This window comes from Ambystoma mexicanum, chromosome 4q (genome assembly GCF_040938575.1).
Source record: "Ambystoma mexicanum isolate Mex_15411 chromosome 4q, UKY_AmexF1_1, whole genome shotgun sequence".
In the NCBI taxonomy this organism is placed as follows: Eukaryota; Metazoa; Chordata; class Amphibia; order Caudata; family Ambystomatidae; genus Ambystoma; species Ambystoma mexicanum.
This window is the reverse complement of record NC_090928.1, coordinates 1067986634-1067999609: the sequence shown is the minus strand read 5'-3', so window position 1 is coordinate 1067999609 and position 12976 is coordinate 1067986634. Positions and strand designations below refer to the sequence as shown.

The 12976-nt window shown below is 47.1% G+C and overlaps 1 protein-coding gene across 2 annotated transcripts in view; it reads left to right on the top strand.

Moving 5' to 3' along the window:
* The window catches only part of LOC138468181 (zinc transporter ZIP9-like), a 381835-nt gene that overhangs the window by 192082 nt on the left and 176777 nt on the right, over window positions 1-12976 (top strand). For both annotated transcript variants that reach the window (XM_069608629.1, XM_069608630.1), the window contains exon 5: window positions 8337-8422. In XM_069608629.1, the coding sequence (XP_069464730.1) occupies window positions 8337-8422 (86 nt within the window). The remainder of the gene's footprint in view (window positions 1-8336; window positions 8423-12976) is intronic.

The following is a 12976-nucleotide window of genomic DNA, read 5'->3' as shown; positions in this document are numbered from 1 at the left end:
GTCTTGCTTGGAAGCAGCCTTGCCTCCTTGGCCTCCCTGGCGACGACGGCAAGATCCACCTGACTTGCCTCATCCCCTGTAGGCTTCTTGCGACGAGGAGCAGGCCGCCTGATGGTAGGTCGAGGAGCCGCCGCGGAATCCTTTGGAGGCACCTTGCTTGCTTTCGGAGTTCTGAAAGGGCGGCCGCCGTTGCTGCAGAACTCCCAAGGCCCGAGCCATCTCTGTGTCGGTCTTGATGGCCTGCAGTGACTCATCCACTGTCTTTCCGAACAGATTGTTCCCGTCGAAGGGCATGTCCAAAACCTTGGCTTGCACGTCCTGGCGGAATTCCGTCGCCTTGAGCCACCCCCGCCGTCGAAGGCAAACGCCGTTGCCCAACTGAAACCGGTGTCGGCAATGTCCGTGACCACAGTTATGGCGTGGTCTGACGCCACCTCACCCTCCTGTAGGATCGCCAGGACCTCTGCCCTCTTGTTGTCCGGGAGGAAGTCCAACAGGGGGGCGATCTTGTACCACAACTCCCTGTCGTAGCGGGCCACAATAGCTAGGGCGTTGGCCGCCTTAATCGTCGTCACCGCCGACGAGATGACTCGTCGTCCCATGGCATCTAGTTTCTTTCCCTTGCCGTCCGGTGGGGAAGTTGAAGCCGAAGCCCCCCCCGCTTTCTTCCTGGCCGCTGCCGAGACGACCAAATCTGGGGTCGGTTGTGCCCTAAGACACAAGGGGCGTCGTCGGGAACCCGGTACTTCTTCTCGTATCAGTCCCTTTTGGCAGGCGTAGTGGACGGGTTCTTCAGGAGGGCAAGACGCTCATCTCAGATGTCATCCAGCAACGGCACTGCGAGGACCGTCTTCCTCTTGGCCTCGCGCCGTTGGTAGAGGAAGCCTCCTTCCTCTTTTCTTCGGGGTAGAGCTGAAAAAGCTCAGATACCCTGGCAATCATGACGTGGAAGGAGCCAATTTCATCGGGAGGAGACGACCGAGGAATCGGAGATGGGAGGTCAGTCCCTTGGTTGCTGCCGTCGTCATCCGTCCCCGTCGTGGCCGTATCTGTCCCTGTGTCATCCCTCGGGGCCGGGGAGGGCGACAAAGGCTGAGAAGGCTGGGAGGGCTGAAGGGGGGGCCGGATGAGTTCTCCTCCCCTTGTTTGGATGGCTTCCCGACGGACCCGGTTCAGCTGGGTCGTCCGTCGGGGGTCGGGGCAGTCTCGTCCTTATCTCCGTGCATAAGGCTTGGATTGCCATCAAAATGGCCGCCGAGTTGTCTTGTGGCTCGGGTTGTGAGGGGCGTGCCGGGAGCGACGGGAACCTCGTCATCGCCATCCTCGCTCTCGTCGTCCCCCTTGTCGAGATCTCTCCCGTGGGACCGGGCCTCTTCCAGATTCTCAGTCAGTTCCTGCTCAGAGGTTGTGTCCGTGTCCGTCACGGCTACCACCCCCCCCTTTTTCCACCGGGGTCTTCACGGGGGTCTTCTCGACGGGCTTAGGCAGGGAAACTCTGGGCCCCGAGGTCGCCTCCACTGGGATAGCCTCCACAGGCTTCACCAGTGCCGCAGCGACTCCCTCAATCGAGCCTTGGCCGGGATCAAGGCCTTCACCACCTTGGGTGCGCTTGAGGCCTTCACCTTAGGGGGAGGGTCACCTCCTTGCTCCCCTTCGGCCTGATCCTTCGAGATCGACCGGGGCCTCTCCAGAAGCTTAGCCCGGTTCTCGGATTTTCTCTTCCCCGAGCCAGAGCGTTGGCTCACGGTTGATGGTGTTGATGAAGGTGCGCCCTGCCTGGCCGCCGAGAAGCCCGACCGTTCGGCGCTCCCGGTGCCTGCGGACTTGCGGTGCTTTGCCTTCTGTTGGGCCCCCGTCGCCGGGGCGCCCTCACAGGACTTAGAAGACCGCTCAGACTTCTTCTTCTTCTCACCTGCTGAGCTCTTGCCTTCCAGCCAGTTGGAGAGACGGGTCCGACGATCCCTCATAGTCCGATCCGACATGTTCATGCAAAACGCACAGTCCTTCTCCACGTGCGTTTTGTCCTCGTGGAGGCAGTAAAGGCATTTCGAATGCTCGTCCTCCTTGAACACATTTTGTAGGCTGCATCCAGGGCAGATCCTGAACAGTTTGCCGGGAGTCAAGCTTCCCTTCTACTGGGCCATGTTCTTCTCGTCCGCGAGGTAGGCCTCAGAAACTTCTGGAATGCTCCAAGAAGCGTAACTTGATAAAAACTTCACCATTGAGGGGCGTAGATAAATCTGAAACGGGTCCCCATTGATCAGAGGTAGAAACGGTGGAGCTTGAGGCTCGATTAAACCGAAAAATGAGATAAATCGCTTTGAAAAAGCGCAAAACGCAGTAAAAGCTCAAGAGCTATAGCACGAGGACTCCCAACACTTGAACGTGCAGTAAAAATCTGTGGATAGCTGGCAGGGGCGGGGCTTAGGGAGAGGGCAGTCATTGGCTGGGGGAAGTATGACCCAGAGACCAGTGATTGGTTACTACTAAGAAAGACAGATCAGAAATGAAACTGATACTGATTTTTTCTTTACCGAGAATTCCCAGCCTGACGATGGGGAATATTCATGAGCATGTGATTCCATGCCAGACCCTATGCTGGAGAAGCTAGGAACGTCTAGTGCTGGATGTATGTGGAAGCTGAAAATACATGTCGCTGTGATCATGTGGAAGCTAGCAACGTCTAGTGCTGGAGGTATTTGGATGAAGGAAATGCCTATTATTCGGGCAATGGGACCTGCCATTTGGAGCATGTGGAAGCTGGACCACCTGGTATTGGGTAAATGGGGAAAGCTGGAAGGAGCTGGCATCTCAAACTAGTAGAATCTGCTAATGGAATGGGATATTGACAATACCCGCTGAAGGGAATAAGGAGATGAAAAATATGTCACTAGCCATGTGTAATTGGCAAATGAAACTTGGTAGCATTCGTTACTGGGCATATTGCAGACGGCAATGTCCAGCAGAATGGCGCTGGCAATATTTGATAACTTAGATTCCTCGGTTGCGAGTTTGACATGGAAATTCCTATGTATGATTTTGCAAATATTTTCAAACAGAGCCCACATGGAAGGACCCATGTCCCCCAGTAAACTCTTTCCAATTCCTATTGAGTTTGGTCAGTGTTAAGGCCTCAGAACATGATAGATGTAAAATTCGTCCATTGGCATAGGTTATTCCAAAACGTCCCATGGACAAACCCTTAAAAACCCTATTGAAATTTGCATTTCCATTCTGTCAAGTGTTTAGGAATGCTACTGACCCAAGGAGATTTGTAAATCTTCGTTACACCTCTGCCTGCCCCCACTAAAAACATAAACTATCTGTTGGGAACACCACTGTCAGCTTAAGGTCATTTGAAGAGTTTGTGCAAGGACTGGGGGATTATATAGGACCCCTGCTCATCACGAAGTGCAGAGGGTAGCTAACTCGTTGTGCTATGCCATTCAAGGCACTTGGGGCAATCCACCCCTTTTGGTTTGCCTTGGGTGGATAGAGCAATGGATGTCATAACAACAGAACCGTTTGACCGACTTGAAGAAACATTTGCCGTTAGAGCATGTAGCACCTAGGCGCAAATCTACCATAAACCTTCTATCTTAAATGACTCTATCATTTGGGATTTGGTTCTAAAGTTAACTTTCTTTCCAGAATCACAGATGGAAAATCAAAGGCGCTGGTTGTCATTTTATCCTCTTTCTCACCTCATACCTCTCTTCTCCAACAACTTCACAACAGTTCTTCAAGCCCCCCCTTAGACGACTAGAACGTCATCATCTGTGGAATCAGACAAGCGGACACCCCATCCTGGAAAGACTAGTGTACAGGCCCGTGTACACGGGACAAAGTGCAGGATTTCATTGACACAGTAGGACAGCTATATATCCCAAGCCTACAGCTCCCTCTAGCTGTGACAACAAGCAAAGCAACTGCATCGGACAGACAGATCCAAATAATACATCTGGCTATTTATTATATTGTTAGATGAGGCGCCATACTATGTCCTGTCAGGTCAACCACATTGCATCAACTTCTGCCTATGCCATCAAGCTCATCAAAGCCAGCAAACCCTTTCTTGCCACCTCAAACCGCCTCGAAGTCTCTAGGGCCCTTTTTGGGTCAAAACTAGACTATTGTAACTCCCTACTCTGTGGCACTTCTGAAAAGAACCTACACAAACTCCAAAGTCAAGGACCGAATTAACTTCCAAATTCTATCCCTCACTCATCGTTGCCTCTCGAACAATGCCCCATGCTACCTAGCAGAGAGAATAACCCAAATCTCATCTCCAAGACCTACCAGATCTCACTATACTCACTGCCTTACCACACTCAAGTTCGAACGGTCTAGAGCAGGTGGAGCCAGCTTCCCGGTCCACGGATCTGCACCCTGAAACAAGCTACCCACCCATCTTTGAAAACAAACTGTCCTAGAATGCATTGAGAAAACAGCACAAGACCTACCTATTCAACAGCTTCTTCCCACTGCCCCCTTGCCAACCCCTCCCCCCATCTCGCTGGTTCTAGCGCATAGATGCCCAATGGCTTTGTGCACTGTTATAAATGTGTAAATAAATACTAATCTGCAGAGCAAGGAAATGTGGGGGTACACTGCATGCCCACTCGGAGGCATAGCCAGGATCGTCCATCAGGTGGGGCTGAAGCTAATGTAGTTGGGCCCACCACAGTGATATTAACATCTGTAAATGCCCAGACAGTGCTGCTGCATGGGTATTTACAGATTTTGGGTGGGTGCCCACTCAGGCCCCACCCTGTCTACGCCCACTACACCAGTTATATTGGCACCACATCAAAGCAAATTGGTTCCTCTGTGCCTTCACAAGGCACTATTAAACAAATAATGCCAATCCTGCAGCAACGAATGGACTTTCATTGCCCGCCAAAGCTCTTTTAGTTTTGTCTTTCCACTTCACCTTTTCTTCAAGTAGTGCAGCTGCACCTTAAGGAAGGGTAGCCATTTCTCAGCCCGGCCAAGTTATTATTGCGTCCCCTTCCCCCTTGAGTTTAGCTAAGAAAACATCTTCTACAGTTCTTCTCAAACTCGAAGTGGCTTTCTGCTACTACCCTTACTTTTATTCCTGAATGAGCCATTAAATGCTGGCACTCTGTATGCCCACAACTACTATATATGATAAGAAAGGTTATCATGTACCTTACTTTTCTTGCTTGTAGCAAAGTTCAGACTTTCTTAATTTTATCTTGTGCAAATGAGATTTCTTCTGATTTAGCGCAGCGTTAGTTCAGTGACTGCTGTCCGATTGTATGGGTTGGCGGCGGCCCTTGGTGTCGGAGTAGCAGTTCGAAAAGCCAACTCTCCTTTGCCTGTGTGTGGCAGCCATGCTGACTCGTCTGCCTGTCACTCATGGTAGGAATATTGAACTGTGTTAAGTTTCAGTTGTTGAGATTTATACTGTGCACAGCGGCCATTTTCATGGTCTCCAGGCGCTCGGGGATCTGAAAAGGAAGGTGGGTTGGGGAGGGTTAGTTAATGGGGCTTAGAGAGATAGTGCAAGAGAGATTTTACTCTGTTGTTGGTAGCATGAGTTAGGAAAAACGGTAAATGTGTTTTGGGTTTGCTTCTAAATGGCATGGGTTATGTGTTGTTTTGGTGTGGGTCTATATAAGATTGTTTTGTGCCTGTAGTATAATGCTGGAGATTTAGCATCTTGAGTTGAGTGAGATTCAAGAGGGGGTGTGCTGTTAACGGTTTGATTTCTGGTTGGTGCTGCGGTAGGCGTTTGTGTGTGTGTGTTGTATTTAGTGGTTGAGCCGCGAGTTTGTAAGAAAGTTTATGTTGTTAGGTTAGTGGTGAAGGGGTCTGTGCGTTCTTGAAAGTTGTATTGTATTGATTCTTGTTCTGCAAATGGCGATATTATGCTTTTCTTTCGTTTCGTCAGCCCTGTTTGATTTGGTTCCGTTCAGTCTGGTTTTACAGTGATTTGTGGGGCCTTTTCTCTTTTCGTAAACTGGTGTTTCTCTTCAATGGTGTTTCAAGTTTAGGTGGGTGGGTTAAAGAGACCAGTGTTCAGTAATTTTCATAATTTTAGGTATTCTTCTGTTTGTAGTTCCTTGGGGAGTAAATTCTTGAGTTTTGATGAGAAACAGGGGAACTCTGATCTGCCGGATTTAGGTTTTGAGTATTGCTTTGGTTTGACACGTATTTCGTGGCTGGATCAGAGTGTTCGTTTTGGTCTGTAGATGGTGATTTATTTTCTGTATGAATTCTGCTCCTTGGCCATGTATTGCTCTGTGCGCTATGAAAAGGGTTTTCAAGTGAATCCTTTTTTTGACTGGTAGCCAGTATTGGGTTCCCAGTGCTTGTGTGATTTGTTCTCTCTTGTTGACTCTGAGTAGTAGTCTTGCCGCTGTGTTCTGTATTCACTGTAATTATTTTGGTGAGGTAATTCCGCATTCCAAGTTAAATGCTGTTGACATAGTCTATTTTTGACATGACGAGGGAGATGCAGTGAGTGTTCTGTGAGGAGTGGTCGGATCCGTTCAATTGTGCACAGTTGAAGGAGCATTTCTTTATTACTGCATTGACTTGTGGTTTCAGTGTTAGTTTTCTAGGTTTCCGACCTTAGTATTCAGCGTTTAACTACTGTTCAGGGTTCCTGTTGGTCTCCGATTTCGCAAAGCCATGGAATGTGGTTTCGGTCCGGGTGGTTTCTGGGTTGAGTTTAAGGCTGCTGGTGCTCATCCATTTGTTTATTGTTGATTTCATAGATGATCTGTTGGTCGTCTGCGTAGTTGTAGCAGGTGAGTCCATGTCTTTTGATGAGGTTGATGAGTGGTGTCATGTAGATGTTGAAAAGCAAAGGTTGTGGGGACGAGACTTGTGGGATTCCACAGTTTGGTGTGCGTGGTGCTGACTTGCAGGTGTTCCGCCTGTTTTTCTTTCGTTCTTTGTTAGACAGTGCTGGCAATCACTATTTCTTGGAGTCTTTTGATCAGGGTTTCGTGGTGGTTTATATCGAAGGCTGCTGAATGGTGTAGGAGTACAAGCTCTGGGGTGATATTGGAGTCTGTGTTAGTTTGGTCTCTGTGCTGTGTTTTGACCATTGATTTGGCATTGACCAGGTTGCAGTGTATCTTTTTGTTAACTGAGGTTAGTTTGTCCTTTGTGCATTGGTAATTTGGTTTGGCATGGGTTCATCTTTCCTTGTGATTCTGTGTTGGGATTTGGTCTGTGAGTTCTTTGGGAGATTTGCCTTGGATATATTTCTTCATTGAGTACTCCAAGGAGGTTGTATTTTGGTTTGATGTGTTCTTCAAGGTTTCCTGTAGGTTCTTGTCGATCAATGTTATCTCACCAGTTTCTAGTGATGAATGGTGTATTATAGTGGCTTGGTTCAGTTGTATTTCTTCTGTCCATCTTAGGTCTGTCCGTTGTGTTTCTATCGTCTTTCCTTGTGTCGTTTTAGTGTTTATGGTTGGCTGGTTGTTGAGGTGTGCTGTAAGTTGAGAGGTAGCACGACAAAGTGATTTTGGTAATTTTCTTGCAATGGAGCTGTCCTCCAGGAGTCATGTTTAGTGTAGTGTTTCTTGGTATAAAATGGTTCCTTTGCGTGGCGGGTTGAGATGATTGGTCTCCTTCTGACTGGTTTGTTCAAATGACATATGAGTGTAGTTCTTTTTAGAGTTCTCCAAATACCCATGCATTCCCCACATCAGTCTGGGAAGTGGGACAAGGATGCATTCAAGCAGAGGTAGATTTGAAATTGCAACAGCGTAGCCACAGATTTGGGCACATGCTAAGTAACACTGCTGCTTGCAGAGTGACTTCAGACTAGGCGGAAAGCTGGCTGGAGAATAGAGAAGGGTTGGACTCGGACAGGGCAGGCCTGAGCCAATGGACTACGCCCTGGTGTATGCAGCGTGCGTGTGGGGGATGTGTCGGATGCATTGCTTTAGAGCACGCATGGACAGAAGACTGCCGATGGAGCTTTGTAACAGTATCTGTTGATGTGAAGCAATAGCCTGAGAATTTATAACTTAGTTACACTATTTACATTCTTGACACAAAGCAGTGAACGGTTCCCACACATTGGGAAAGTGAAGGGGGGCCTACAGCACAGTCAAGTAGTTCAAGGATGACTGCAGGTAAGTGACATGCATTTGATTTCCTGTTGTTTAACTTTACTGTCAAATACCCGCATTGGTGATATCTCGGCCTAAATGGAGCTATCAGCAAAGACCACTTACGGCTCATTGTTATCATGTGACATACTTTCCCTTATTCATCCTGGAAACTGTGTTTGTGCATGTGCCCATCAGTCCGAGGTGTATCGTAAGACTATTTCTCTCTCTACGCAGCGGATGGTGTGGCTCTTGGAGCAGCGGTGTCCTCGTCGCAAGTGTCCGTGCAAGTCATCGTCTTCTTTGCAGTTATCCTACACAAGGTAAGCCACTGCACCACATAACTCCGCCTGGGTGTTTGGGCATGGCATGGGCAGAGGTTTGCACAATGTATCACTGGCATTTACCTTCTTAGCCTTTTATTGCACTCGGTACACAACCTGGCCTTTTTGAGCTCCTCCGTATGCACTAAAAAAACAGAGAAACCTGAAGACCGTTCAATATTTTTAACACAACTGGTCAGTTTTGTGTTGAGTTTCTCAGATGGTTAAACACAAATCCTAGGTGTCATACTAGTGTAATGTTGTCATAAATGTATGTGTGAGACCAAATTAAGTTTGTGTTGGGTTTCATCATATTTGGGGGCTGCACACGTACTAAGTCAATACTTGGGATGGCTGTCTTTACTTTGCATTGATCCTTTTACTTTGCTGTAGCATCCCTTCTCCTGCCGTTCACCTTTCCTACCATTTACCCTATATTCTGGACCCTGCCATTTCTTGACCCCAACCTTACCCTTTAGCTAAGCCTAACTGCATCCATTGCCACCTACACGAAATGAAGATGCACGCAAAGTACATGCATGACAGTAAGTCTGGTAGTGTGAATGTAGAAGAGGTAGGTGCAGGCAGAGTTTCCTGGGCGAAGTAAATGGGGGGGGTGGCAATATTTTCTGCCGAAATGGCATGCTCTTCCATTCGGTGATGTATTTGAATCCAGAACTATAGTCATTTCTTGGAGAGAATGACCTAAACTTCCATGCCTAAAAATGTGGACTCCACAATTTTATTTTGGGTGGAGACTCAAAATATTTCTGTGCATAAAACGTAAGAGTAAGCAACTTCATTGGCCAGACAAATGGTCGCCAATAGTAAGATGAGGAACCAGGAAGTACCTCGCCTTCACTTTTCAAGTCTAGCAGATGATGGAAGGTGAAGATGCCAATAGGAGGTGTAGTAGTCTAAATATAGGCACAAAGAGTGGAGTCGGGGAGAGGTTCAAGAGAAAGGAATGTTCATCAGAAGGTTTTTGTCTAGTCCTTCTGATGCCTTATAACTGGAAGTGATAATTAAAGTGCAAACTATGGAAGTCTTTCGCGTCCCAACTCCTCATTGTGGATGTGTTTGGCTTTTTTCTGGAATTCAACCCCTACAGGGCTTAACTAAAGCATTGTGTTCATCTTGGGATTGTAGGCATGCAAAGCTATGCAGTATGAGTGTGTGCGACTCCATGATGATATGGCATCAGAGAGGGTGCTGATATTAATCTGGTGATGCTTGAACCTCTTGGAAACTGATGGAAGTAATGAAGGTCCCGAGATTGAGCATGGAGGAAGGGAGCGGAGAAGAGAAGGACTGCTGAGGGACACAGTGCTGGCATGATGCCTGAGTCAAAGATGGCGGAGACCTTACTTGAGCCCTCATGCTACTGGGCCAAGAGCTTGAACCAGATCGAATCATTAAGAGGAGCATAACACCTGTGTACATGAGTAGGGCAAATACACACACACCCACTCATCCACCCAGCACAGGAACCAGTTGGCCTACACCAATCACATGACTCCAGGCAAATAAAATGGACTCACCAATCTGAACTCTCATTTGAAGAACTAATGGCCAAGCAAATGTAGACAAAGTGGTACAAACTTGTCTAGCGTGGTTGCTGGTATTCCGCACTTTGCTCGTCGCATCCCAGTGCATATGGGCTCGGTATAGAAAGGGAGAGTTAGGGGTTTTTCAGGGCGTGTGCGGGACGGAAGTCTCCCTCCTTGTTTCTGCTGTTAAAAAGTGGTAAGCAAAATGCAGAGAAACGGGAGGTGTATGCATCTTTTAAAACTTAACATAAGACATACTAAACAAATCACTATCAGAAAAGAGAAAACAACAAATACACTTCACTCTCTTTTCTCAGCATTTCATCAATTACATGGCATACAAAAACAATTTGCACAAAATGTGTTGCAATTTTATTGCATACTTCCTTCCCGGTCAATCAACTCACTCTCACTTTTGTTCATGGCAAGCATCACATCATTATATAGACAGATGGCATTTGAACCGCGTCCATGACTGATGCGGTACAGAGCTGTGGTCCATGGGCGTTGAACTTCTTGACATGTATCAGAAAATCTCTGCCACATGTTTTTGATGGACCTTCTCCAGGGAGAGTTCATGACTGCTATGGATGTGGTGCACTAGATCTGCAGGTAAGAAATGGATCCTACACTGGAAGGTCTTGAGGACAGAAATTTGTTTAAAATGTATACATGCTATGGGGTTACAGTGTAAATTACCTTAACATGAGGGAGCTGGAAGTCAGAATGTTGTTAATTCTGTAGGTAAGTAATAAAAAAGTGTATTTCGGGAATACAGAACGTTCCCATAAAAACAACAATTGACAACATAATTACACATCACACATTAACAAAATAAAAATCATTCCACCATCATTAAAACCTTGCAACATTTTTAAAATACAAAAACCTTCAATTCAAACAATTTTCATTAAAAATGTCTCCAAGTTAACGCATTCTTTAGATATGATAATAAACCCCAAGCTACACCCATAAGAAGTAGCGCAGAGCAGGTGGATTCTATGCGCTTTAACTTGGATGTCGTCCATGGTGCGACGGGCAGCAGGGGAAGCAACCACAGTCGATCTTTTGTAGGCAGAGCAGCAGATGCAGAGTGTGAAGAATAAGGTGGAGTGGCCCATGGTTACGAATTTCTGATCTAACCACACGATGGAGGCAGAGAAGAATGTTCTGGAGAAGGGGCTGGGATCGGCTCTAACCAGCATCCTGCAGAGGCGAATTCAATGAGTTTATGAGCAAGACACAACTTTCTCATTATGACTGGACTCCCTCGATTTACATGAGCATGTCTGCAGAATCCAGGGTGTCTGAGAGAATGGTACTTAACGACACACGAGAATGCTATATCAGAATATGAAAAGCAAAGCATGTTTGGCCAATCTCACTGCCTTGGAAAATACAGAATTGATAGTCAAGTAACATGTACTGGACCCAATAGAAAGCAGGAGTGCCCGAAAAAAATTGAGAACGCTCGCAGCTATGAGAACATGGGAAAAGACAAGAAAAACAAGGCCAATGACAAGGATTAAAACACTTATTCCACAGTGGCACGTGGCTGTCCAGTCATCTACACGTAAAGCTCATGTCCAAATAAAGGCAAGGCCCCAGGAGAATGGCAGCAGCCGCACTGATGGAACTGCAAGCTAGCCCATGCAGCCAATCTTTTGTAGGTCACCCAGTTATAGATGTAAGAAATAAAGCATGAGCCGCGGGGGCATTACTGACTCAGGTAATGCCCCAGGGCCCATAGTTACAGGCCAGAGCGAGGGGCTTATTGCTATTAGTAACCCGGCCCGCAAGATCGGGGTACTAAGAGCGTTTCGGAACAGAAAAAAAAGTGTCGAAAAAATGGCTGTCAGGGAAGGCAAAACGGAGGCGGCTATTCATACTGAATGGAAAAAGGTAAACAAATAAAATGGCGAGTAGTCCCTTCTCCCTTTCCATGATGACCATTCAAAAAAAAAAGGTAAACAAAGAAAATGGCCACCATGGAAAGGACTACATGTATTCCCTTCTTCCTTTCCATAACGGCCTTTTGCGGATCAGGAGCGGGCGCGCTGGGGACAGAAGTGTTCCCAGCGCATTCGCTCCCAAAATGGACCAAAAAGCAGCTAAGTGGGATTGGGAGGGAGGGGAGGGGATTGTTTGGAATGGGGGTGGGGAGACACTTAACTTGATCCCCGGCGGGGGAAGATGACAACCTGAAGCTGTGTGATGGCTCTGAGCGTGGATTACCCCGTTCCAAGCCTCAGAATTGGCTGAGTAGCTGCCACAACACCCAGGCGGGGAAAAGAAGGAACGTAGTGGGGAGAAGGATTCCAGGGATTCTCGGTCGGGTAATGCCCCGGCGAGGGCCAATGAGATTGCTTGTTACAATCTCATTGTCCCTCGCCGGGTACTAATTGCCATTATGATCTGTTTACATTTGCAAATTCTGAATTAAGGTTGTTATATTTTTGTTTTGTTGGGATGTGCTCTCAAGCAATAAAAGCGAGGAGGGTAACTTGTTTCTTTTTTTAAACAAAATAAAACCGAATGGCGATTGTGGTTTCTGGATAAAACGAATGGGTTTTTTAAGAATTCTAGAAACACTGTTTTGTTTTTTTCATAAGGGAAAGGTGCTTTACTGCACCCGCGGGCCTTATTATAAGTTGGGAGAGGTAAATGCGGCAGTAACGGAATTACCACCACTTTTACCACTGCGCTGAATTCGTGGTTCCAGAAAATGGCTGGCGGAATTAGCCCCAGTGGAATTAGCACCCGATGGAATTAGTCCCAGCGGAATTACCGTCAGAAATAAAAATGTTAATTCCACCACATTACAAGTGGAAATACTGCCACAAATGAGCAGTAATTCAGTCAAAATCACAGTGCAGTTACCTGCACCTAAAAGGTGGCGGGAAAAGCATCCAAGTGATGAAAATCAATCCACAAGTGCCAGTAGTTGCCACCAAAAGGGTATTTAAGGCCCACTCCTTCCCCGAACACTTCCAAGCAACATGCA